At 41.7% G+C, this 26,653-nt stretch overlaps 1 protein-coding gene across 8 annotated transcripts in view; it reads left to right on the top strand.

Moving 5' to 3' along the window:
* Positions 1-26,607, top strand: part of PLCE1 (phospholipase C epsilon 1) — a 341,969-nt gene extending 315,362 nt beyond the window's left edge. For 7 of the 8 annotated variants that reach the window (XM_063434573.1, XM_063434570.1, XM_063434572.1 and 4 more), the window contains 8 exons: positions 4,931-5,192; positions 6,295-6,413; positions 9,577-9,705; positions 19,008-19,217; positions 19,324-19,491; positions 21,588-21,806; positions 22,886-23,003; positions 26,132-26,607. In XM_063434573.1, the coding sequence (XP_063290643.1) occupies positions 4,931-5,192; positions 6,295-6,413; positions 9,577-9,705; positions 19,008-19,217; positions 19,324-19,491; positions 21,588-21,806; positions 22,886-23,003; positions 26,132-26,289 (1,383 nt within the window). In that variant the 3' untranslated portion in view covers positions 26,290-26,607. Of the gene's footprint in view, positions 1-4,930; positions 5,193-6,294; positions 6,414-9,576; positions 9,706-19,007; positions 19,218-19,323; positions 19,492-21,587; positions 21,807-22,885; positions 23,097-26,131 lie in introns of all 8 variants that reach the window. The other variant, XM_063434574.1, reaches the window with a different exon arrangement.
* The last annotated feature ends 46 nt before the right edge of the window (positions 26,608-26,653 follow it).

The raw sequence follows: 26,653 nt of genomic DNA, 5'->3' as shown, positions 1-26,653 counted from the left end.
CAGGACTGGGAAGGGGCATGTGTGTTAGGTATGCTCAAACCATCCTTCTTCTTGTCACCGATTGAAACAGGTGAGACTTTAGGTGTTAAAGTGTATGATGTGAATCATAGGAAGAAAAGGGGACCCATAGAGATAGGCACCTGGGAAGATAATGAATGGCCTCCCCAGCGTATCATAGATTATTATGGGCCAGCCACGTGGGCTGAGGATGGTACCTTTGGTTATAGAACCCCTATTTATATGCTCAACCGTATTATAAGGTTACAGGCGGTGGTTGAGATTATCACTAATGAGACCTCACAAGCACTCAATCTTCTAGCGAAGCATAATACCAGGATGAGGACAGCAGTCTACCAAAATAGATTAGCCTTGGATTACCTTTTGGCAGTAGAGGGAGGTGTATGTGGGAAGTTTAATCTGAGCAATTGCTGTCTTCAAATAGATGACGAAGGGCAAGCAATAGCTGAGCTTACTAGCCATATGGTTAAACTAGCGCATGTGCCTACTCAGGTATGGAAAGGGTACAATCCAAGTAGTTGGTTTGGTAGCTGGTATGAGTGGTTTGGAGGGCTTAAGGCAGTGGTAGGTGGAGTCCTACTAATTTTAATGTTATGTCTACTCCTGCCGTGTCTTATACCCTTAGTAGTTAGGTCTGTGCAAAGCCTGATAGGAACTATAGCAGAGAGGAAGGCTGCTGCACAGATAATGGCCATATATAAGTATAAGGCTTTAGATCAGGGAGAAACTATGCAGGAAGATGAGTGTTGAAAAGATTCACATCATAAGATAAGTCTGGTCTGGTTCATGGTAACCTGAGGTATATGCAAACCAAGGTTAAGTGATGCCTCAAGTAATTGTGAAATATCAGAGGCATCAAAGGGGGGAATGTGATGTAATTCCAGTAAAATACAAGTTTAGCAGGCTAAGATTGCCACAAGGCATATGTATGTATATGTGTTTGTAGTATCAGTTGGTTAATTACACGTAGCTAAGATACTGTCATCACTGTACTGACCAGGTGCAGGAATGTAAGAACTGGAATTACGCGTCCCTCTCCTTTGTATCAGATGAGCCACGTGGTTAGACCGGATGGATGAGTTTAGACTCTATTCATTAAATAGGTTAAGGGTATGTGTGGGTGTAGTTAATTGTGGGAGGAGCTACAGTGCTATATAAGGAATGTACTCTATGTATTCAGTACTCAGACTTTGCTGTATTTTGGTGACGCTAGTCCCTCTGAGTCCCGATCGGTGATCCAATAAAGAATCTCTTCCTTCCTGAAGAAACCTGTGTCCATCTCTCTGTGCTTGGCTTCCGTCAGTTTCTCCGGTATCAGTTACACATACCGAGGTTGTTCTGCTTGCCTCCCAGATTTCCTATCACTCTACCCCTTCAAGTTCTTCACCCAGGTCTCTCTCCCATTGTGCAATGTATGTCAGTTCTCCCCATTCCCAGGTTTCGGAGCATAAGTGTGCGTATAGTCGTGTTATGAGTCCCCTCTGTATATTTCCCGAGTCACACATGGATTCAAAGAACGTCAGTGTCTGTCGCGCTTGGGCTTTTATATGGGGTTGTCTGGCATAGTCCTTAATCTGCAGATATCGAAAGAAGTCTGCAGGTGTTAGGTGTCTTCCCTGTTTGAGTTGGTCGAAAGTAATTACATCAGAGCCCTGGTATAAGTGGAGTAGTCTTTGCAGACCCGCGCGTTCTAGTTAGCACCCAATATATGTCGTAGAATAAAAATAAATAAATAAAAAGCTCTGCATTTAAAAAAAATCTAGTGTGTAGTTTATTGATTCATAGGAAAAAAGCACCTACAAAGTGGTTAGTTGTTTACAGTTATATAATTATAGGCAATGCAATATCTTCTCTGGGAGAATGGACTATTAATATTTGGATTGGTTGAGTCTAGTAAGCATCTACAAGTACAATTTCTAATATGTTAGATGTGTATGCTTGTTCTTTGAGTACACTGCATTTTGCTGCGAAAATCAGTTGCAGTTTTTGTTATCATTCACATTCATAGATTTATTGTATATGTTTTTTCGGTAAGAATGTAGTGGTATTTAAAGTCTGTTTTGTTGTTCTTGCAATGGTGAAGAAGAGCTTTTGATGGAAAAAGTACTCACTTTTAAATGCTGTCAGTTTCAAATAATCTGTGGCCAGGGCAGCCAATGGTGGATCCCTAGATGTTGCAGAACTACAACACCCATGATGCTTTGGTAGCTTGTATTTCTAGATCATCTGGGGATGTTCTGTCTGGTCACATCTGGTTTAGGGTTAAATTGAATACCATTTTCTGGACTAAGTTTCCTTAAAATCTCTTTGGGTGCTGTCTGACAGCATGTCTTACTTTGTTCAGTTTGTTGATAATCTTTCTCTTAGAGAATGTGTAGATAGAACCGATCAATTCTATGTTGTTTTAGACTTACATTTGGTCCACATAAATATTGAGCGCTCACTCGTGGTAAAATATTGTTTTTAACGCTGTATCAGAGAAAGTGTAATGTTACAGTGAATCACGGTGTGTCAGTGAAATGTTAGCAGACAGGATCTGATCTGCTAATTATTTTACACCATCTAAGACTGTTTTTGCGATTTCAGAAAACGTTAATGATTCCTTTTATCTGCTTTCCTCTTGAAATTTATTAACAATTTAATTAAAGATGCTGGTTCACTGACTTTGCCAATTAAAAGGAAAAAAGCTTATTTTTCGTTTGCATAAGCCATTAAATCACTCCATTCTTCTGAACAGGCTAAGTGCGTTACTTACAAACACTGAATTTGACTGAAATTACATTTCTTAGAAGTATCTTAATTATGTCTTATTTCTACTAAGGTTTCCTGGTACACTAGATTTAGATTGTTATCAACAAATCTATATAATATTTTCCCTAGGATTCATTATATCCTGCAATGGGAAATGAACATCTCTAAACTGTTACAAAAGCAGACCATGTTAAGATCACAAAGTTAAAGGATCAGGATCCTATAGTGAAAACCAACCATTTAGGTGGCTTGCCCTCCCCTTAGCCCCCTCAGAATGGGTTAAAACTCATCTTATTTTCAGCTCTCCACGGGTCTGCCGGCACTGGCCCCGCCCCATTGGTGACACCAAAATTGCAGATTTTTTTGCCAATCCAATGCTTTTCCATGGGGAAAGCAATGGATTGGTGAAAATTGGCTAGGGTCTGCTTTTGTAACAGTTTAGAAATGTTTTATTCAGGTAAGACTCATGCTAATCTCCCATGGGCTAAAAGTGCACACTCCATGAGGAACTGTCATTTTTCAGGATTTCAAATATTATATTTTTAGTAAATATGTCATTGTAAGGTGTGAAAAATAAACTTAAATGAAGAAATCTTCCCCTCTTTATCCTTCCAACTGAGCGTCTCCATCCTAGCACCACGTTGGTCATTGTTATAAGATCTTTGCAAAATAGAAAAGGGAACTGCACTCAATTCACACAAAGTAAAGGGTTCTTAGCTGGACTATGGGCCAGCACTAGCCCAACTATAATGGATACCAGTAGCTGAGAAAGGGTTCTGGCACCCCAATGACTTCAGGAACGTGTGGAACACGGCAACGTTTCGACGCCAGATAAGGTCTTTGTCAAGCTTCACAAAGACACTATCTGGGGTCAAAATGTTGTCCCATATGTTCTAATAAATGTGCCAGAAGTCATTTGAGTGCCAGGACCCTCTCTCTGCTACTGGTATTGTTATAAGATATGTCCTTTGCTCCTGACAGTCAGCACTGAGAAAGAATACAGAGAAGAGGAGAAATGAAACAATGTTTTTATTTCTCCTCTTTATTTGCAATATTTTCCCTGGCAGTTGTTCTGGTGAATATAATTGCTCCCTTCAGGCTTTTTTCATGCACACACTGCCTTTTCAGACACTGCCTCTAGGGACACCTCCAAGTGGCCACTCCTCAGATGGCCACTGGAGGTGCTTTCTGGGTCAGTGCTGCCGAAAAAGCAGCACTGACATTCAGCGTCCTCACGCTCTGGATGGAGACACTGAACTTTCCTCATTGATTCTATGCATCTCTATTGGCTAAAACTCGTTTTTAAACTTTTGAAGGGGGGCTGAGGGAGGGCAAGCCACCTAAATGGTGGGTTAAACACTATAGGGTTAGGAATACATATTTGTTTACCTGACCCTATAGTGATCCGTTAACAAAAGTTGTAGGCTATTTTCAATTAATGTTGTACATTTCAGAGAAGTTACAGTACACCTTTAAATATAAATGCAAGATGGTTTTAATGAACCTTTGTACTACACATTTCCGAATTAGCTATTTTCATTTTTCTTGTGACAGACGTGTCTGGAACGCTAGTTAAACAGGACTTATATTTATAATAGAAACATGTTTTAGACAAGTGGTTCTTAACCAGATTATGTACATGGCATTGGATTGGTGACCTATTCTTCAACTGGAAAATAAGTTAATTAATGTGAATTTACCATTCCACTGGGAAATACAATGGAGCTACAGTAAACCTCCTATTGTGTGCAGTTCACGGGAGCCTGAAGATAATGATTTTCCTGTTCTGCTAATGGGGATGGGGAAACCCATTAAAATGACATGCATACGCATTTGTGGTTCCTAATGAGGGCTTAAAACCACAGTTTTGGAGGCTTTTCTGGTATTGTTTTAATGTTTTTAATAACAAAAAGAAAAATTACTACCGTATTTGAACACTGTGCTAAGCATGTGGCTGGACATAGTATATTCTTCTGATAACGTACATAAAATACATGTTAAAGGTTTTACTGTTTTTGGGGTTTTTTTTTTAAGCAGCCATTTTGTAATTATTCTCTGGGTTCTATCCAGTCTATTGTCTGAAATATCCTCTGGTGGATAGAATGATTAAATGATTTTGCTGATAAAAGTTGATTTTTGAACGGCCTGTTTTTTTTTTCAGATAGTCTCGGGACAGAATGTGTGTCCAAGTAACAGCACTGGAAGTCCTTGCATTGAAATTGATGTCCTTGGGATGCCAGTGGACAGCTGCCATTTTAGAACAAAACCCATCCACCGCAATACCTTGAATCCCATGTGGAACGAACAGTTCCTCTTCCGGGTTTATTTTGAAGATCTTGTCTTTCTACGTTTCGCTGTCGTGGAAAACAACAGCTCTGCAGTAACTGCTCAAAGGATCATTCCCCTTAAAGTTTTAAAGAGAGGTAATTGTGTTCTATGTAAACTTGTATTATTTTAACAAACATGGAATCGTTATTATTTGGACAAGGACAATAGGGGCTCATGAGCACCATAACATCCTATAAGTTCTGCAGCATCTCAATGCCTGCTGTGAGAGACCCTCATTGTTATGTAATAAGTATAAAAATGTCTATTTTTTTTGTTTGTTGTATATGAACAAGGAATTTGCATTTGACTAAAATTACTTTTAAAGTAGTTAAAACTAAATTTTTTCCGAAATATGTTTTCTGCAAATCGGATTATTTTTGTATAAATTACCTTATTTGCAGTTCCATAATTAGAGTTTTTGGGGACAGATAATCAAGTCTGGGTGCTTTATATTGAATTGCCTACTTGGAGTAGTTTCAATTGTTAATGAGAAAACTCTAGAGTATGGGATTCTGTATAAAACATTTTTAAAAAAACAAAACAAAAAAACATCCGCATTTAGGAATTAGCCATGCATTCTAAGGAGCTGTGTGAATGACTTTTTATAGTAAGTTTATTTTTGCCTTTTGTTTTGATATGGTCTCTCATCACAAAAGCAATTTCTTTCAAGTGACCTGCTCCAGACTGGTACAGATGTGACCAGTTCTAAAGGCCACAGTTATACTGACGTCAACATTCCCTCGAGGAGTGGGACACAAGGGAATGCAAACTACACAGATGTATGTTTACTCAGCCAAATTAGCAGTGCCCATGCCCCGTCTGTTAGCTGCGTTTCGATGCTTTTCTGTATATATGTTCAGTCTTATAATACACTGCCTTAGATTTTTGTATCGAAGGAACAATTATAGAATTCTGTATTCCCGCAAACTCATTTACCATTAAAATTGACACCGGGATATCAATATTTCAGATAAAAGATTTTTATTAAAAAGCTCAGGAAGAAATCAGCTATATAAAAAAAAAAAATAGAAATTTTGTAAAAATTACCATCCGAAATCATCTAAAGTTTGTTAACTTTTTAGACTATTTTATGAGTGTTAACTTTTTTGTTGTTGTAATTTTTATTTATTTATTTTTGCAGTCTATGGTTTCCAAGGTCATAGTGCATTTTTTGGTTTTGTTATATATTTACTCTAGGTTACCGACACCTGCAGCTCCGTAACTTACATAACGAGTCCTTGGAAATCTCCACTTTATTCATACAGAGTAGAAGAATGGAAGAGATTCCCAGTGGAAGTGCACTGCCGGCGTCTTTGGTAGGTGAATGTAATTAATTCATTGTTTCTCATCTACATTACTTAGCTTCACAAATGCACCACCAAGAGAAGTATTTTAGCAAGGTATCTGCAAATAAGCAAAAGAATATGTATGCTGTGTCCCGTAGCAGAACTAAAGTAGAAAGGGCCATGGTGCAAGAATTTTTTTGGGCCCCCACCTCGTAATGATTGGAAAAAAGGTAGATTCCCATCAGTCGTACAATTCCCACAATGCTTTGCCAGCCGGGGATCTACCATTTGCCCAACCTTGCAGGCTTGTATTTAGCTCTGAACAGTGTTTGTAGGTATAAATGTAAGCATGTTTTTGCATGGAGTATGTGCGTGTGAATGTATATTTGTGTGTACTGTTGTGTTGTGTGGTTTTATGTACTGTCACCATTTAACTGAAGCAGCGGTTTACTTCTGTGTAGTGTTTGTCTTTGAATGTAGGAGTGTGTCTGTATGCCGTGTTGATGTTTGAATGCAGGGGTGTGTTTGTATGTAGTGTTTGAATTTGAATGTTGAGATGTATGCACATTCATACACACACATATACACACATCCAAATACAAACACACACACAGACATGCAGTTACACTGACACACATATGTACACAGATACACACCAGCACACATACAGATTTACATACTGACAAACATGCAGATACACAGACATAGACACTAATACATACAGATAGGATGTATCTATCCTCGCCCCAATCCCCCCACAAAAAAGATTATGTAGAAAAATATACATGCATGATTTTTTCGGGGGGTATATATATTAGATTATTGAAAACATTAGTTGGGTGTTCCTTTAAAAGGTTATATACAGATATTTGATGTATCAGTACTTATTGATAGAGTTCTCTGAAGTAATAATTTATAGAAACAGGGCCTGAAAAGGCCGTTGTTAATTGATGGTTTAGATTAGGGGTAGGCAACCTTTCAGCAGTATTGTGCCAAAACAAGATCTTGACGTACGTTGGCGTGCCGTTCCTGTTTTTTTTAAATAGAGGTGTGTGTGTGTTGCCAAATACTGATTGCGTTATTTATGGGTGATACAGTTGCTTTGTAGCATTGTATTTGTGTGTATGTGGCAGTTTTATATGTTCATGAGTAGTTTGTGGTATTGTGTATCATACCTACGAATGTGTGCTGTGTATAGGGGCTGCTTGTGGAATTGTATGGATTATATGTCACATTGTGTGTTTGGTGGTTTGTGTATGTGTGGGACTGTTTGTATTATTTCATGTAAGAGGCTGGTTGTGGGGTTGTGTGTATGTATGTGGATTGTCTGTGGTGTTGGTGTTTGTGGGGACTCTATGTGGGCTGTTTGTATTACTTGTATGAGGTTGAGGTTTCTTCTCCAGCTCTGTGTATATCTAGCAGTGTGGTTTGCTTGCTTCCCTGAGGTCCAGTGTGGACTGGGTAGGCCAGACACAGGACACGGACAGGAGATGTGATAGCTGCTGTGGGTTGCTCTACTCCAGTGTGGATTACATTTCACAAATGCTGGGAGGATGTTTTATGAGATAACCTCCTCTACGTGCTGCAATGAGTAAGCTGAAGATTGCCCCTCACCACCTGCAATCACCGCTCCATTTGTACTAGCAGATATATGAGATCGCACTGGGACTCTTCCTAGGCAGAAGTCTGTTTGGCTCTGGCAGCCTTGAGTGCCGTGCAAAACCACCTGGAGTACCATAGGTTGCTGACCCCTGGTTTAGATGATTACCATGTAATATCGCCATCTTACACTTGCATTGTCAAATACATTAATATGGTGAATTTTAGGTTATTTTTTATTATACAAACTCTTTAGTTGGTTCACAGCTAATATCGGAGATGGATGCTGGCAAGAAAATGGTCTGCTTTCACTAATTTATCTGTGGAATGCTATTTTACAATTTAAATATATTTGTTTAAATAGTGAACTATATGCACAATATGTTATTTATATCAATAACTCATTAATCATTTGGGCATGCATGCTGCTTTGTAAAAATAAAATCCCAGCATTACATTTAAAGAAATGGACAATATAAAGAGTTATTTTAAATAACCACGTCATCTGCATGGAATGTCTCAGTTTTCATGTAAAAATAATAATTAGAGTTATTACAATTAAAATTTGATTTATACTCTACTACATCTTAATAAATATTGATTTAAATCGGCGCAGAATAAAACGGAATTGGGATTCTGTTTTAGAAAATATAACTTGATCCTCACCGGCTATTTTTTCCCCAATATCAGCTTGGTACAGAGCCGCGTAGAATTGAAGAGGCTTATTTGCAGAGATGGCTTGGGGATTGGGCTTTAAATGATCACTATAGGGTCAGGAACACAAACATGTACTCCTGACCCTATAGTGTTAAAACCACCATCTAGCCCCTCATGCCTCCATAAATATAGCAAAATCTTACTATATTCAAGCCTGAAGCTGTAACTCTGAATGCTGTTTGCCTCAGAGAAACAAGCAGTCTGCTGAAATTATCAGAAGTGGTGGCCTGATCCAATCACAATGCTTCCCCATAGGATTGGCTGAGACTGACAAGGAGCCAGCATGATTCAAACACAGCCCTGGCCAATCAGCATCTCCTCATAGAGATGAATTGAATCAATGAATCTCTATGAGGAAAGTCCAGTGTCTGCATGCAGAGGGAGGAGATACTGAATGTTTGGATGCTTTTTAGGCAGCCATGACCCAGGAAGGATCCCTAACAGCTATCTCAGGAGTGGTCAGTGAAGTTATAACTAGGCTGTAATGTAAACACTGCATTTTCTCTGAAAAGTGTTTACAGCAAAAAGCCTGAAGGTAATGATTCTACTCACCAGAACAAATTCAATAAGCTGTAGTTTTTCTGATGACTATAGTGTCCCTTTAAAGTTACAACTTTACAACTTAATTTTTTCCCTATCCAGCCCCCTCATCACTGCAGGAAGCAGTGATCTGTGTTAGCAGAGTTACAGATCTCTACCAGTTCGCTAGGAAAGCATAGTCTGCCATTGTTTTCTTGGAACTTTTTGTACAGCTCTGAGCCTCTCCATACAAGATTTGCATTTCAGTGTCTGTGGTTTTGACACTTCTGTTAACATAGGTATTCCTAGAAACACGTGGAAACATTCTAATCATGCATTATTTCTATTTGCTCTCAAGTTTTTTAGCTCAGAAGAAAGGAGGGTGACTTCTATGTTTAAAGTTACAGTACATGAAATTCCTGGGCCAGAACCCTTCTCTGTCTTTAACGTTTGTTGTGGGACAACAGCAAAACAACTTCTAGATCAAGTAAGTTTATGAAAATGCGATAGTTTGTATGCACTTGCGCAAGGAAACTGAAGGTGGCAGATGTTTATTTATTTTTTTGTAGTTTCCAAAAACTGCCCAGTTATACAAGCAGTACAAGCACTTGTACTCATTCTGTGTAGTCTTTCTTATCCTTTTGGATGAGACGACAGGGGAGGTGCCATGAAAAGTATTTTTTGCAGCGTCTGCCAAAACATGCATTGTTGTCCATTTTTGTGTGATGATGTGTTATCTGCAATTTCAATTTCAGTGTCTCAATAATAAAATAAAAAAGTCTCTCTTTACTGATGTTCAGTATAACCAATAGCTCATTTATGCCATTAACAGTGATTGAGTGATTTTTTTTTTTTTCGATTTTTTTTTTTTTACCTACTAATCAAGTGTCCAGTGTAGAAGTAGTGTCTCTGGGAATTTATTAAGAGTGACAAGACGACATTGCATGATGAATGCTAGTGCGTCTACTTTGTGTTTAAATTCCCATTCTATTAACTTTAATGCCAACACCATCAGCACAAAATATACTACTTCCCAGTAGATCCCGCAGTTACTATTGCAGTAGCATTGATATTTCATTTGGTGTCAATTTGCTGACCTCTGTATCTGCAATTCTATACTGTATATTCTGGGGGTTTTTTTATTATTATTCATTTCTGAGATGGTTTGCTGTAACCAGGAGCTTTAAGATATTAATCCAACATTCATTCATTCATTGTGAAGAAATGTGACCGCAAAATGCTCTTCCTGCCGTCATACTATGAAAGGTTTCCTATTTCATTACAGTAAATAAGAACGTGTGTCTGTCTTTTCACTTTTACAGCGGGGCTAAGAGAGCATTTTAATAGGCGAATGAGTTAAGGACACAGATATGTTAGCCCGTTCACTTCCAGATATTTTTTGCTAGAACTTTTCGTTCTCAGTTAACACGCACGCTGCAACACTTAGTGTCTGCCTGTGTTGCAAGCTTTATAAATATATATAATGAAGTTTATATAAACTGGCATATTACCTTCTATGGCAATTTGAAAGTAAATTCAAAAGTAATAATAATACTCGAGCGATTATGGTGACAAGCTCATTTAAATTTTAGCTACACAGTCTACAGATGATTCGCTAATTAACAAAATGTTGTAGAACTAAATTGAATAATTCAGGCAAAATTAGCAAAGTTGTGTTTAGTTGGTGAATTTCTCTTTTGGCCTAAATTTTACAGTTGGGTCATCCGTTTCTAAACGGTGTATTTATTTTATTTTATTTTTACATTTTCTGTATGTTTTGATTTTTTTTTTTTTTTATCTTTTCAGAATCAGCCATTCATTTAACTTTACAGCAATGTTATTTTTTTTTTTTTTTTGTTTATTATTGTTTTGCTTTACAGGTGTAAAGCTTGTGTACATTCCAAAATGTGAGTCAGAAATAATGACGCTGGTAGTCAAGTAATTACTGCAAATGTATCCGTAAATAAGCCCAGTATTTCACTACCTTCACTTTAGTGTGACCTAGAAAAAAATAAATTAAAAAAGCACAACAAATTCACTTTCGATCTTTCTCCAACTCTTATTTTTTATTTGTCCTAACTAAATGTGGCTCTTGCTGTGCACATTGGCAATGACTGTTACAATATAATTGTAGTATTCTATTGAACAACATCAATACCTCTCTGGATTGATGTCATAATGTTATATATGGGTCATGTTTTTCAAGTAAAATATCGTGGATAGATTATGAATATATTGTTTCAAATGTTTGACTTGCCTTTGCCTTGTTGGATAGTTTAAAGGGACACTATACGCAATATAACAATTTCACATTATTTAAGTGGTTATAGTGGTTTGAGTATAACTTTCCTCACTGAATAAGGGCCCTCTTGGGCTCCCACATTCGCATGAGCAGCGGTGATTGGCTGAGAGCATGAGCTGACCACTCTCAACCTAGCATACGCTCCCATTCTTTGTGTGAATTGGAATGTAGCCCATGGAACAGCGCAGCTAAGGGGAGTGGGCCTTGACAGAGCTAGGAGGCGGGCATATGTGGAAAGGGGAGTTATGGTCAGGTGGTCACAAGGGGTGTGGCCATTAACAGGATGCCAGATATTAATAACCAGCATCTTAGATCAGGAGCCATTTTAAGTAATCACACTTACCTGTTGTTGTGCTGACAGGCAGGGAGAAGAGTGTGGCCAGACAGAGCTGCAGAATGGGGGAGGAGTGGGGCCAGACAGAGCTGCAGGCAAGGTGAGGAGTGAGCAGGGGCCAGACAGAGCTGCAGGCAGGGAGAGGAGTGAGCAGGGGGCCAGGGAGAGCTGCAGGCAGGGTGAGGGCTGAGCAGGGGGCCAGACAGAGCTGCAGGCAGGGAGAGGAGTGAGCAGGGGGCCAGTCAGAGCTGCAGGCAGGGAGAGGAGTGAGCAGGGGGCTAGACAGAACTACAGGCAGGGAGAGGAGCAAGCAGGGGGCCAGACAGAGCTGCAGGCAGGCAGGGAGAGGAGTGAGCAGGGGGCCAGACAGAGCTGCAGGCAGGCTGCTTCTCAGCCAAGAGCTGAGCAAGCACAGATCAAGGAGCAAGGTGGGCTCAGTGAGCTGTGGCACCCAGGGCTGCTTTTTATTCCCAGTCCGGCCCTGCTGAGAGACCGCCTTGGTGAGGCCTTGCCGCCCGGCTCTGGGATCTCCCTGGGACAGAGGCCGGTCAGGAGGACAAGGCACCCCCTCCCTTTCAGAGGTTGAGCCTCAGCAGGGTTACAGGCTCCCGGCATCCACGGAACCCTTCTGGAGGCGGCGGGCAGGAAGGCCGCAAGTGGAATGAGGTCGCGGGAGGTGTCGCTGGGCGGCCGTACAAACACGGCGTCGAGTGAGGTAGGAGTTGCAGGCTGCTGGTTCGGGAACTGAATCTGACACTGCCGAACGTTCGGGAAGTGAGCGTGGAGGTAGGGGAAGTAGCGGAGGGGCTGAAACTGCCGAACGTTCGGGAGGTGAACGTGGAGGTAGCCATACTGCTGACTGTTCGTTTGCCGAACGGGGAGGTACAGCAGGAGAGGTGGCGGATGGAGACAGGAGTTCGGGCAAATGGCCAGTGCAGACGGGGATCTACAAGGAAGGGAGGATCGGTGCGGCAGGCTTGGCAGCAGGACTTGGGAGCGCTGGAAGTGCTGTTGGCGGTGGCGGAATTAGGACAGCAGGAGTTCATCGCCCGGGTGAATCGACCTCTGACACCATTGCCCCTTCGGTTGCCATGCCAAGGGTAGCCCCGGTGGTTGGCCCCGGTACGGGTCAGGCTGGTGACGGCGGGGGGGGCAGTTGGTAGGCAGGGGGCTACAAGGGCAGCGACTGGACCGGAGGGTTATGGTGACACACAAGACGCCCTACCCAGGTCTTCTTCTTCTCCTTACAGATCACTGGAGCATCCTTCCACGGGCCATGAGAGGGCCTAGGACACAGGGACCGGATGATTGGCAAGTACTCCTGGTCCTTGGACGGCGGAATCTCGACGGATCCCCCCACGCTCTCGACCAAAGGAGCGACTGGTGAATCTGCTAATACAGATAAGTCGGGCAATTTTACAGGGTTTGAGGTCATTTTTAGATAGTTGGGGCTCTGGGCAGGATCAGCCAGGGATTTAATTTTTGGGCGTGTCTGGGAACCAAGCCCGGGGGTTTAGGGGTTAAGTTAGCGCAGTCAGAAGCAGGTAAGTTGGTAGTCACGGCTGGGGCATCAATATCGATGTGTACGGAGGGCGGAAAGAATGCGCGGAACTGGCGGGTAGCAACCCTGATGCTGCACGGCAGGATGTACACATATCCTTCGCGGGGACGCTTGGTTGCAAATTAAAACATTGGACTTGAAGGGAAGGATTTGGAAGGGTGAGTTCCTTGAAATTTTGTGCTTCTCCCATTAGGGAAGTGCATTTGATTTGAAGGACAAGGACGCTAACAAGGAGGGGGAGGGATAAGTATAGGATGATCCTGAAGTCCTTTGGCAATTGGTTGCGAGCGTTCTGCATTTGGGCCGGCGTGATTGGCAAGAAGTGTCCAGGGAAGTGCTCACAGCTCTTTTGTTATTTAGACGTAATTGGGAGGCTCATAGAAAGTATGGGGGTCTAGCCTGGGGGCGCTACGACAAGCAGCTGCGGGAGGGTTTCCTACTCGGTTTTGTTCCCCCCCCTTTTTTCTGGATCGCCGTCTGTAATGTCTGTTGCATGAAGAGAAATCGGTGGTGGAATTTCCAGAGGTAGTGCGAGGTAGGTTGGCGGGACCCCCCCCCTTCACCGTCCCGCCCTTGGGGAGTCTTCGGGTTCCCCCCCCCCCTCTTTTGGGGGTAGTGCCGAAGAAGGAGCCGGGGAAGTTCCGGCTCATACATCACCTTCGTACCCAAAAGGGTCGTCAGTCAACGACGACATTGACGAGGGTTTACGCTCGGTGTCTTCTACATTATTCGACACGGCTGTCGAGTTGGTTTGGCATGCAGAGCGGGGGGCGGTAGTGGCGAAAGCTGCTGGGGAATCGGCTGTCTGTCTGTTACCTTTTGGGTTGTTGGGTTGACGGGGAGCTCTTCATTGACCTTTGTTTGCCCATGGGACGTTCCATCTCATGTGTGTATTTTGAGAAGTTTAAGACTTTATTGGTAGGGATAGTTAAGGTGGAGTCGGTAGCAAGTTTATAGTTCATTATCTGGATGACTCCTCCGTGTCTCTGGAATGGGTCGCCCAAGTGTTTGGGGTCCCTTTGGCGGCTGACAAACAGTGGGACCGATCTCATGTCTCAGTTTCTTGGGTTTGGAAATAGATTGGATGGCAGGGGAATGTCAATTGCCGGTAGATAAATTGGTGGCATTACGTCAGGCTGTCCGGGAGGCTGGGGCAGCGCGTAAGGTGACGTCGAGACCGATGCAATCATCGCTCGGGCGTTAGAATTTGCTTGTAGCATTGTGCCAGTGGGGCGGGTTTTTCAATAGGTTGTTAGCAAAGGCGACATGTGGGGTTAGTTCCTCTCATCATTTATTTGGGTTACGATCCCGATGTGGGAGGATTTGGCTGTGCGGGAGGTGTTCCTTAGGGACTTTATTGGCAGGGTCTCTTCCGGGAGCCCACGGGTCAAGCTAAGGAATTGGTACTTTTTTACAGACGCCTCGGGGTGTGAGGGGTTTGGAGAGTATTTTGCGGGACACTTGGGTGCGGAGCCGTGGCTGGAAGAGTGGAAGGCGGACCCTATAATTCGTAATCTGGAATTTTGGTATCGTCTCCCTTGGTAGTTGCGTTTGCACTAGGGGTCCTAGGTTACGGGATACTAAAGTGCGCTTTCTTTCAGACGACATGGCGGTTGTGTCCGTGGTTACTCATTTGTTGGCCTTGTCTACTCCGGTTATTCGCTTGTTGCGGCATTTTGGGTTGTTTTGCATGCAATTTTAACATAGTTTTTAGGGCATGTCATGGGCCCGGTTTCTTGAATGTTGTCGCTGACGCGCCGCCTCGTTGCTGGAAGAAATTCTGTGCGGCGGCGCCGGGGGCTCAGTTGGAGGGTCTGGTCTGTCCAGACGACATGTGGCAGCTAGGGACCTCCTGTTTGGACGCCTAATCAAGGAATCGTTAGCCGAGTATTTGGAAGGCGTATGTTAAGGTCAGGAGGGAGTGGGAGGAGGTGTGCAGATGCGTGGGTGGCCACCATTCTGCTGAGGTACGGGCGGATACACTAGTGTGGTATTTGCGCAGGTTGTTTGCTGCTGGGGCCTCTCATCTCATGGTGGATAGGCACATGGCTGCCTTGGCTTTTCTGTTTCAGTTGAGTGGCAGGCAGGATATTAATAAGAGTTTCCTTATCCGCCAAGCTGTCGGAGGACGCCTGATCCCAGGAGGCCGGTGTCGATAGGGATTCTGAGGCAGCTGGTAGGGGTGCTCCCAGGCCCCTGTTACTCTCGCCATGAAGTACTTTTAATCTCGCTTGCGCTTGCGTTAGCGTTCTTTGGGGCGTTCCGGGTAAGTGATTTAGTGAGTGGTTGTCGAGCGGGCAGTGGAAGAATCCAGGTGGAGGATGTGACGTGCGGCAGGATCGCATTTGTCGCGAGTTTGAGGCACTCGAAAAAAAAAAAAAAAACATGTTTTGTTTGGGGGCTTGGTCACACCTTATGAGTTTCCGGGGTCGTCAGTGTGTCCGGTTGCCTGTGCAACTGCATATGTGCGGGCCCGCCCAAGGGGGACGGGCTCCCTTCTCACTCATGAGGAGGGGTCGTCATTACCGGAGTACCAGTTTTCAGTAGGGGTTGGGTCCTCTGCAGTTTGGTACACATTCGCTCAGAATTGGGGCTGCTGCAGAAGCAGCCAGGTTGGGCCTTGGTGAAGAGTCGGTTAAGCGGATTGGACGGTGGGAGTCCGTCAGGTTCCGGTCATATGTAAGGTTAGACCGTAATAAAAAAAAAAGAAAAAGAAAAAAATGAAAAAATGAAATGAAATGAAAAAACAATGTTGCATGTAAATGGTACAGTTACGCTTACGGGTTGTGGTTACATGTGGTTAACCTGTTTCTTTTCCTCCGAAGGTTCGGTCGCCTGGTTGGTGGGCAACTCATTCATCCATTGGGCGCGCAAGAGAGCTGCAGTTCGACCCCAAGGAGGACAGCTGGGCTTTCCACAGCGCGTGGTCAAGTTATTGTGGTTTGGCTATAGGGATTTTGTTGGACAGAAGTCTGCTCAGAACTTTGGAGGCGTTTAGGTGCAGGGCAGTTGCAAGATTTTCTGCTGCGTTATGCAGTTGGTAATGATTTTGGGGGGGTACCCCAATGAGAGCTAGTGCACCGTAGGTAACAGGATTTAGACGGATTGAGGGCTCGGGTACCAGGTGTAATCTCGATTTGGTCGGAATGGGTGCCCCGGTTCCTTTGGCGTCACGCTAGGGATCGAATGGCAGTGTCTGGGGGCAGGGGACAAGTTAATAAGCGGTTGTCCATTTTCGTGAGATGTATAGGGGGAGTGGTTGTGCGACATATAGTTCTGGAAGCGAGGCTCCATGGTTATTATAGGTATGATGGGGTGCACCTTTCCGATGTCGGTAATGAGTTTCTTAATTTTGGTTCAAGAAGGCCTGCAGCGTGCGTTGTTTCTGCTGGGGGGGGGGGCGCTCAGATGGCTTGAGGGGTCAAGCCCTGAGCTGTGGCGGAAGATATTGGAGGCTAGGTAGTTTTGCTAGCTGGAAGCTTGGTTGGTTAACAATGTTTACATGGTTGAATTTGGTATTTGGTAGGTTGGAGCCCGTAGGTGGTTCTCAACCTGGTGGTGTAGGGGGTGTCTCGGTATGCCCCTGCAAGAAAAATTGGTAGGTTGGAACCCGTAGGTGGTTCTCAGCCTGGTGGGGTAGGGGTGTCGGCGGTATGCCCCTACTATCTAAATTTGGAGGTTGGAACCCGGAGGTGGTTCTCAACCTGGTGGGGTAGGGGTGTCTCGGTATGCCCCTACTACGAAAATCAATTGGTATGAGGCATGTTGTGGCCATGTTGGTTATGTCAATTATGTATGGTTATGTGCTATTGTATTATATGTTAGGGGTCATTGCCGGTGGGTCTAGTACTGTTAATAATTGGGGTAAAGTACAGATTATATGATCTTGGGAATGTTTGGCAATGACCCAAATTATTATTTATATATTTATTATATTTAATAAAGCCGTGGCAAAGTTTTTCTCCACTTTAAATCTGTGTCCGTGTCTTATTGGGGAGGTGTAAGGTAATGTCTTGGAACATATGCCCAAAAGGTCGACTATGCGCATGTCATGTAGCCCATGGAACAGCGCAGCTAAGGGGAGTGGGCCTTGACAGAGCTAGGAGGCGGGCATATGTGGAAAGGGGAGTTATGGTCAGGTGGTCACAAGGGGTGTGGCCATTAACAGGATGCCAGATATTAATAACCAGCATCTTAGATCAGGAGCCATTTTAAGTAATCACACTTACCTGTTGTTGTCCCACCCTCCCTCCCTTTATTTTGGTTTTGGTTTTGTTTCTCCCGTTGGGCCACGGTGACGGGGGTTGGTGAAGACATTGGCGGAAGATATTGGAGGCTAGGTAGTTTTGCTAGCTGGAAGCTTGGTTGGTTAACAATGTTTACATGGTTGAATTTGGTATTTGGTAGGTTGGAGCCCGTAGGTGGTTCTCAACCTGGTGGTGTAGGGGGTGTCTCGGTATGCCCCTGCAAGAAAAATTGGTAGGTTGGAACCCGTAGGTGGTTCTCAGCCTGGTGGGGTAGGGGTGTCGGCGGTATGCCCCTACTATCTAAATTTGGAGGTTGGAACCCGGAGGTGGTTCTCAACCTGGTGGGGTAGGGGTGTCTCGGTATGCCCCTACTACGAAAATCAATTGGTATGAGGCATGTTGTGGCCATGTTGGTTATGTCAATTATGTATGGTTATGTGCTATTGTATTATATGTTAGGGGTCATTGCCGGTGGGTCTAGTACTGTTAATAATTGGGGTAAAGTACAGATTATGTGATCTTGGGAATGTTTGGCAATGACCCAAATTATTATTTATATATTTATTATATTTAAAGTTTTTCTCCACTTCAAATCTGTGTCCGTGTCTTATTGGGGAGGTGTAAGGTAATGTCTTGGAACATATGCCCAAAAGGTCGACTATGCGCATGTCATGGCTGGGGAGAATGTAATTTCACCTTAGACATAGCACCAGCTGGAGCCGGGATGCGGATCCTCGTTCACCGTTACACATTCGAAAACTGTTTAACATTAAATGGAAAGATTGTGATGAAGTGGTTAAAGTGCCTAGAGACTCCTGTTCACTTGTGGTGGCTCACTAATCAGCACTGCTCACAGACAGCTCATGCTGTAAATCTGTAAACGACATGTGACATAGCCATGCAGTCTACGCTACCAGGAAATAGTACCAGTAGCCACTGGACAGGCAGCAATCAGTGCAGGTTACTTACATATGTGATGTGACATGGGACAGGCAAGGTGGTGATTTGATGAGGGGAAAAGTGTCCATTATATGAAGACGGGATTGTGGTGGATAGATTGAATTATGGAGAATATTGGGGTGTGTGGAAGTGGCTTGGAAGTATAAAGGGGTGCATATGTGACACTGCACTAAAATTCCAACTAGAAAACACAAGTATATTTGTAAATGTACCACTCTGCAGCTATGGGAGGTGTGACTAGGGTAGCATAAACACCTGAAAAAAAATCCACAGCCATCACATAACCTTGCATAACAGTGCGATGTCCGTGCAGGCAGTGGAGTCTGGGGAATACAGTTCTTGTTAGTCTGATCTAGAAAGTTTATTTTTATTGCCTGTCTTACAGATCTTAGCTGCTGAAAAGAAACATGAAGCAAACCCCAATGACTATTTCTTGATGGAGGAAAAATGTTTTATATCCAAAGACAAGAACGAATGCAAGAAACAGCCATTCCAGAGACCGATCGGCCCAGAGGAAGACATCCTGCAGATCCTTAATAGCTGGTTCCCAGAGGAAGGATACGTGGGAAGAATCGTTCTAAAAACTCAAGAGGAAGTATGTTGAGTTGACTTCTAGAATCTATGAAAACTAGTGTCCGTAATAGAAATGATCAAATTGTTTTCATTTTCTGTTTTGTTTTCTTGTGTTGTATTTTTCTCAGAATATGAATGACAAAAATGTTTATCAAGAAGAGAAAGAAGAAAAGGAGTCGACTGTTAGCTCAGATGACGACAGTTTCTTTGTTCAGGTGCATGATGTCTCTCCTGAACAACCACGCACTGTTATTAAGGCGTTACGATTCAGTACAGCGCAGGACGTTATTCAGCAGGTAACAGGAATGTCTGCTACACTTTTTAGAACTCTCTAAATGCTCGTCATACCATTAAAATTGTATAACTCTATACCAATCAAGGCTATTTAATAATAGCACAGATGTTGGAAGGGCTCTGCTTGATTGCAAATACATTTTAAAAATCACTAGCCATGTATTAAAAAACCCCAAAAGTCTATCTAGTGTGCAATAAACAGGTCAGTGTGTGAATTATAGATGTTGCTTTCAATGAAAAATCTGATTCTTCCATAATTAAATCAATATGTCCATACGTAACTACAATCTAAGCTGCTTTTATAGGAAATAGATAGTAATGAAAAAACAAACCATGTGGACATAAAATGAAAGCCAACACTAAAATGAAAACCTGTCTCTTGCCTCCATAATGGTTTGTCGCCAAATTTTAAGTGAAGAAAATGAAGTAGTACTTTTAATAAAAATGAGTGCTTCTTTCCCATTTGTTTAAAACAGTATTGTATGATATGCACTGATCAACCACGACATTAAAACCACCTGATATTGTGAAAGTCACACTCTGGCTGCCAAAACGGCTCTAATGTATCAAGGCATGGATTCCACAAGACCTCTGAACATGTCCTGTGGTATATGGCACAGAGACATTAGCAGCAGATCCTTTAAGTCCTGCAAGTTGCGAGGTTGGGTCTCCATAGATCAGACTTGTTGTTCCAGCACACAGATACTCAATATGATTAAGATTTGGGGAATATGGAGGCCAAAGCAACACATTGAGCTCTTTGTCATGTTCCTCAAACAATTCCTGAACAATTTTTCCATAGTGGTAGGGTGCATTATCCTGCTGAAAGAAGCCACTGCCTTTGGTGGTCTACATGGGGTCATCATGGGCACTCTGCTGCATATTGGGCTGCGTAACCACAGACCAGTCAAACTGTGATGCACTTTGTGTTCTGACAATTTTCTATCATGGCCAGCATTAAAATGTTCAGCAATTTCAGATAAGCTAGCTTTCGTTCACCACATGCATTAATGAGCCTTGGGTACCCATGACCCTGATGCTGTTTCACCAGTTGGTTGTCCTCCCTTGCACCACGTTTGGTAGGTACTAAATACACCCCACAAGACTTGTCATTTTGGACATGCTCTGACCTACTTGTCTATCACGATTTGGCCATTGTCAAAGTCACTCAGATCTTTTCGATTGTCCATTTTTCCTGTTTCCAACACATGAAATTCAAGAACTGACTGTATATATTCCACCCCTTGACAGGTGCCATTGTCATGATATAATCTATGTTAATTACTTTACCTGTCAGTGGTTTTAATGTTGTGACTGATCAGTGTATAGTGTATGCTCCAAAACAATCAGTGGGCAGAAAACAATTATAAAAAAATATATAGATAGGCACACATAGAACGACTCCAACCATGCCTTCAGTCCAAAGGTAACCAAGCACCAAATTAAGTATAAACAAGGAAGAGGACTGAGCACAGATATAAAGTCTTCTACGGGTTTATTGGATGAGGTATTATTTAGGCTCTTGATTATATAAAGGCTATTTATGAGCCAAACATTGACGTACCTCATCTAAAAAAAACTGCGCTGGACCTCATACCTGTGCCCAGTCCTCTTCCTTGTTTACAGAAACCAACCATGGACTGTACAATTTCAGGTTTTTGGGTCTCATCAGCATGGTACTGGTGTGGATTTTGGAGTTTAAGTCTCCCCATCAGTGTATAGCCAAGTACTAAATAGGTTGTTGTGAGATTAAACTCAAACCTCACCACAGTTGGATAATTTAGCGTTTAATCACAGCCTATCTAGAGCAGGTAACTCCAGGTATAGGCAACCTTCGGCACTCCAGATGTTTTGAACTACACCTCCCATGATGCTTTGCCAGCATTATTGGTGTAAGAGCATTATGGGGGATGTAGTCCAGAACATCTGGAGTGCCTAAGGTTGCCTGCCTGATTGGTGTCATGAACAGTAGAGATAGAACAAAGAATATAAACATAGATATTGTTGATGTTCTTTTTGGAACACATATTGTGTAATATAAAATCTGAAGCAAAAAATTTGCTACACATTCTGATTTTATTCAATTTACTTGTCTCAGGCACTCAGCAAAGCCAAATATTCATACAGCATCCTCAGCAACCCTAACCCAGCTGACTACGTTCTACTGGAAGAAATAACTAAAGAATCTTCAAACAAGAAGTCTTCTACCACCAAAACCTGTCAAAGGGTCCTGTCTGATCATGAATGTGTGTTCCAGGCTCAGAGCAAGTGGAAGGGAGCAGGGAAATTTATTCTTAAATTAAAGGAGCAAGTGCAGGTAATATTTCCAAAAGCTTTCTTAAATGCAGTTTTCCAAAACCAGTGATGATGTGATGGAAGAAATGCCTTCAGCCATGCGAACGCTTGCTGCTATGCTGTGTCATCACCTCCTGCGATTTAAGAGGCGATGTCTCGGCCATTTCCGCTCGATCATCCCATGCAGGCTTAGATGTCTGCTTTGCAGACCAAGTACATTCTACAAACAATCTTCCAAACACCTGTCTTCCCTTTTCACTCTCTAGTTGTCTCTTTGAAGCTAGTGTTACCAATTCAAATAAATATAACTTGAAGGTTAACTTGTGAACCAGTGTCACTTGGTGACCAGAATAGCACAGTTACAGCACAATGTCCCATATTTACATGTTTTATTGCTCCCAATCATTTAGAACAAGTTTCTCCAAACTCCTGCTCTGCAAATGTTGCTGAACTACAACTCCCATGATTCTCTGGCTATTTTATTCAAAGAATCACAGGATTTGTATTTCAGCAACATCTGGAGGGCCAGACTTTGGAGAACCCTGAGAAGCATTAACCATGTTAAAGGATTCCTTGTCATTTATTGAGAGTTCTGGTGTTTTGCTAATCAGACATTAGGGTTTATTTATTTAACTGTGAATTTTAGAACGTTTCAGAAGGGAATTACAAATTGTAAGCCAAAATAGGCTGGAAAACAGCTTAGTTTGACATTTTATTTTTTAATTCAGCTATTTTGGCAACCATGTGTTGATCCATACTGAATTCTCAACACCTCCTAGTCGTATTTTTTTTTTTACGTTAGAATACTTTGTCATTAAATAGAAGAGTGAAATATTTCGAATTTTGCCTTGACCATTCACGTTTGCCTAATTTGCTTCCCATTCTCGCTTGTTTAAGCCTGTCTGACATAGTCGGATGTGGGAAATAAAAACGAGTCGTAAAGATAGCGGGACTCAGAAAAGGCTTTATTTTTAAAAGCATTGTAAAAACGGTGATGCTAGTAAAATTCAGTCTGATGAGTGAGAAAGCTTTCACACTCACCCCTGCCTATAAAACGTTTAGATAACCAACCACATGTTTAATGTCGATGTGTATTTGCAGGCAGCAAGAGATGACAAGAGAAAAGGCATTTCCATTGCCAGCGAACTGAAGAAATTCGCCAAATCTAGCAGACAGTCTCGGAACTTCACATTATCTCCGCATATAATAGCACCAGAAGGTACCCAGCATAGGGATGAAAAACCTGCATGTAGTTTGTCCTTCAATGACATCAGTGAATAGCAACTATATGTGTGCAACATAATCCTTGCAGGTACGATCATTGTAAAAGGTTATTACTCCTGAAACACACACAGTATTATTCATTTATCAAGCACTGAGGGGTTTATGTACTAAAAACCAAACACATTGAGCACAATTATATTGTTTAATTAAATTGAGTTGCTGAAGTAGAATTGACAGACTGAGATGAATTGCTAAGTCAGCCACTGGTGGAAAGAAACAAAAACTCTGCATAAATGTATACCCCCCCCCCCCCCAAAAAAAACAACTTCGTAAATATTTTGTAAATGAAAACATGCATGCATATCTTAAAAACAGCTTGCAAGAGCTGCGGATCTCTGCACAGTCACCAAGTCTGGGTGGGGTTAGAAGAGGAGGGCTTGCAAAGGCTGCAGACTAGAGATCTATCAAGCCCTCCTCTTCTAATCCTGCCCAGACTTTGTGACTGTCCAATCACAGACTTCCCAATGCAGCTCAATGAGAAGTCTTCCACAAGTGTTAATTTCATGTTATTTTGAAATTCTAAGACAATTTTTTTTTGAAAGGCCATTTACAACTGCAGACAGCTATATTCACTATAGTCCTTTTTAAAGTTTTAGCCCAGCACAGCGTCTGTGCATTAGTGTTTTATTGTTTTTCGTAAATAACCGTTCTAGAGGGTCCAGTCTGAAGAGAACACCCATTCCATGTTCTTTCTCAGTGGACACAAACGCCAGGTCTTGCCCCCTTGCATGTTTCTTGAACGTCCCTTCAGAATGTCTGTGTACTTCAGTGCAATGCTATCTGTTGAAAACGGTTTCTGAAAAACTGGCTTATAACCCTAATATGTTTGCATTCTGCATGCACGTTTGAATGATTTATTTGGTTCCATAGTTGGTGACTTGCTCCTGCAATAGACTGCATCTGTAATATAAACTACAGAAAAGTATATATACGTAAAAATAATATCACCACAGTAGATAGTGTGTATAAGTGACAAAGTATATACTTATCTCAGTATTCAAGTAAGACAGCCTCCCAGGTCATCACCCAGATCGGATGACCTTTACACAGCAAAATACAAGACAACAGGGATATTTGGGATACGGCTGAGAAATCTACAATTGAAAGACAAAAGTGTACATAGTGTAAATCTACATTAAATCATTAGTAAGTGATCATGAAATGCACTCACGAGATGTAGATGAAAAGATAGCGTTCTAGGGTGCCTCCCCCGATTATAATGGGGGGCTGGTGCCTTTCTCCACTTGCTCCAAACGATAAGTGAAAAAACAGGACTTCCAAGGTGGTAGAAAAAATAAAACAATTTATTAAGGATGAAAAATCACCCAGCAATAAAGGTAGAAATACAGGCTTAAAAATGAGGTCCTACGCGTTTCGTTCACAAACTGGAACTTCCTCAGGGACCAAATAAATTAAAATTACATGCAGAAGTGACAGAATGAAAAAATACAGGCTGTATTATAATCGGGGGAGGCACCCTAGAACGCTATCTTTTCATCTACATCTCGTGAGTGCATTTCATGATCACTTACTAATGATTTAATGTAGATTTACACTATGTACACTTTTGTCTTTCAATTGTAGATTTCTCAGCCGTATCCCAAATATCCCTGTTGTCTTGCATCTGTAATATGCTTGAAAATAGTTTTACAGATATCTATTAGATGCATAGATTCAGCTTTGGACATTATACAGATTTTTTTTTTGTGCTGGTTAGAGAGTAGTTACAATAGCACTCCACAAATGTACATTAAAGGGAAACTCCACTGCCCAAATTAAAATAAAATAACTTTTTATTGGATATATCCCAATAAAAACAAGCATGATGTAATTATCAATGTTTTAATTGGGATATATCTAAAAACAGCTTGCAAAGGCTGCCCTCCTCTTCTAACCTCACCCAGACTTTCTGTGGCTGTCCAATCACAGATTTCCCAATGTAGCTCAAGAAGACGTCTTTGCAAGGCAGGTGCTTTGAGCAATTGCTGCCTCTTGAATTTAGCTTCACTGAGCTAACCGAACTAGGAAGTAACAGAGCCAGTTGTTTAATAGATAAATAAAAGTACCAATTTCTATTAAATGTAAAATGAAAACAAAAAAGATCAGTCTTCACGCACAGAGCATTTCAACAAGCTAAAGTGTTCTAGGGGTCTGGAGTGTCCCTTTAAGTATAAGATACTTAACATATTTATCATATGACGAAAATGTATTACGCGCTACAAATATTACTGAAAATAGCGTTAGATACATAAATGTGCGTAAATAGCAAGTCTAGATTTCCTGCCATGCTATTTTAAACATAGCTTTTCATCATTGACCGAATGATCAAAACTGTATGGGGCTGGCTAAGCCAAAGTTTACGAATCAATCATTTACATTTCATATTTTGTTTGCCTTATGACATGCAGATGTTATACTTCATTGTATGTTTATTTTACTTATATTTCTGGGGATTTTTTTTTTCTCCCCACATTCTTTTGATATGTAAATGATAATTTTATAAATAACTTTAAACTCTTTGAAAGAATGAAATAGTTTGGAACATGACATATTGGGTCATCAACACATCAATATTTTGTGGGGCAAGATGGGTAGCATTATAGAGTCCTTCTGAGTGAGTGATCCTATTTTCAAAATGCTCCCATAGACAAATATTCTTAATAGTCGTCTCCTTAAAACAGGTATCTCAAATGATGGCTCCCTTTAGATTGATGGCCTACAACTCCCCAAAATTTCTTAAATACAGTAGATGGCCAGATAATCATGGGTGTTGTAGTTCAGCAACATCGCGGATATACATACTACAGTTTAGCATGAAATTAAGGAATAGATGAAAATCAGACAAACATGTTTACAATAAAGCTATGCACATTATCTACCTGGTCCCAGTGTGCTGTTAATGTGTAAGTATTAACCCCCTTTAGTAACTATATATATATATATATATATATTTATATTATATATATATACTGTGGTCACTAGTGAATTGGCATGTGCATGGTTTTACTGCATATAAGCATCTATCAACAGATTTTTAAAAAAAAATTATTTTCTTCATTACAGCAGACTTAGCAAGACCTCAAAGTTTAAAAATGAAACTGAAAATCGGTCAACGCTGTTCAGCTGCTCACAGACATCTAAATGTACACCCATCCTGCTGTAGGAGGTCATCTGCTGCCTGGTACATACTGCTACTCAAAAATTGGAAGATGCCAAAATGATAACATGCATCAATTTCCTGGAAATCATGAAGATAAATGTGTTACCCTCAGTGATCAACGAATCACATTAATGGCAGGTGCACAATGCTCCTTAGAGGCAGAGCGATGATGTGCTTTGAAGTACCTGTATCAGCACGGAAGAGAACATTTAAAGGCTCAGTGACCTTTAGTATGCCGTTGGAAGGTACGATGAGTCTTGACTGAGTGTACACTGTATCAGCCAGAATTGGTGGACTCCCCCCAACCCCCTTTTCTTGACTAAAATTTACATTAATTTAGAGCATGCCAGTCCAGCTACTGCAGCTTTCCAATAGATTTTTTTTTATATACATTTACTCCAGGTATCATGTAGAAATGTGTTTTT

The sequence above is a fragment of the Pelobates fuscus genome, chromosome 10, assembly GCF_036172605.1.
Source record: "Pelobates fuscus isolate aPelFus1 chromosome 10, aPelFus1.pri, whole genome shotgun sequence".
Classification (NCBI taxonomy): Eukaryota; Metazoa; Chordata; class Amphibia; order Anura; family Pelobatidae; genus Pelobates; species Pelobates fuscus.
The sequence above is the reverse complement of the archived record's forward strand: the minus strand, read 5'-3'. Positions and strand labels throughout refer to the sequence as shown.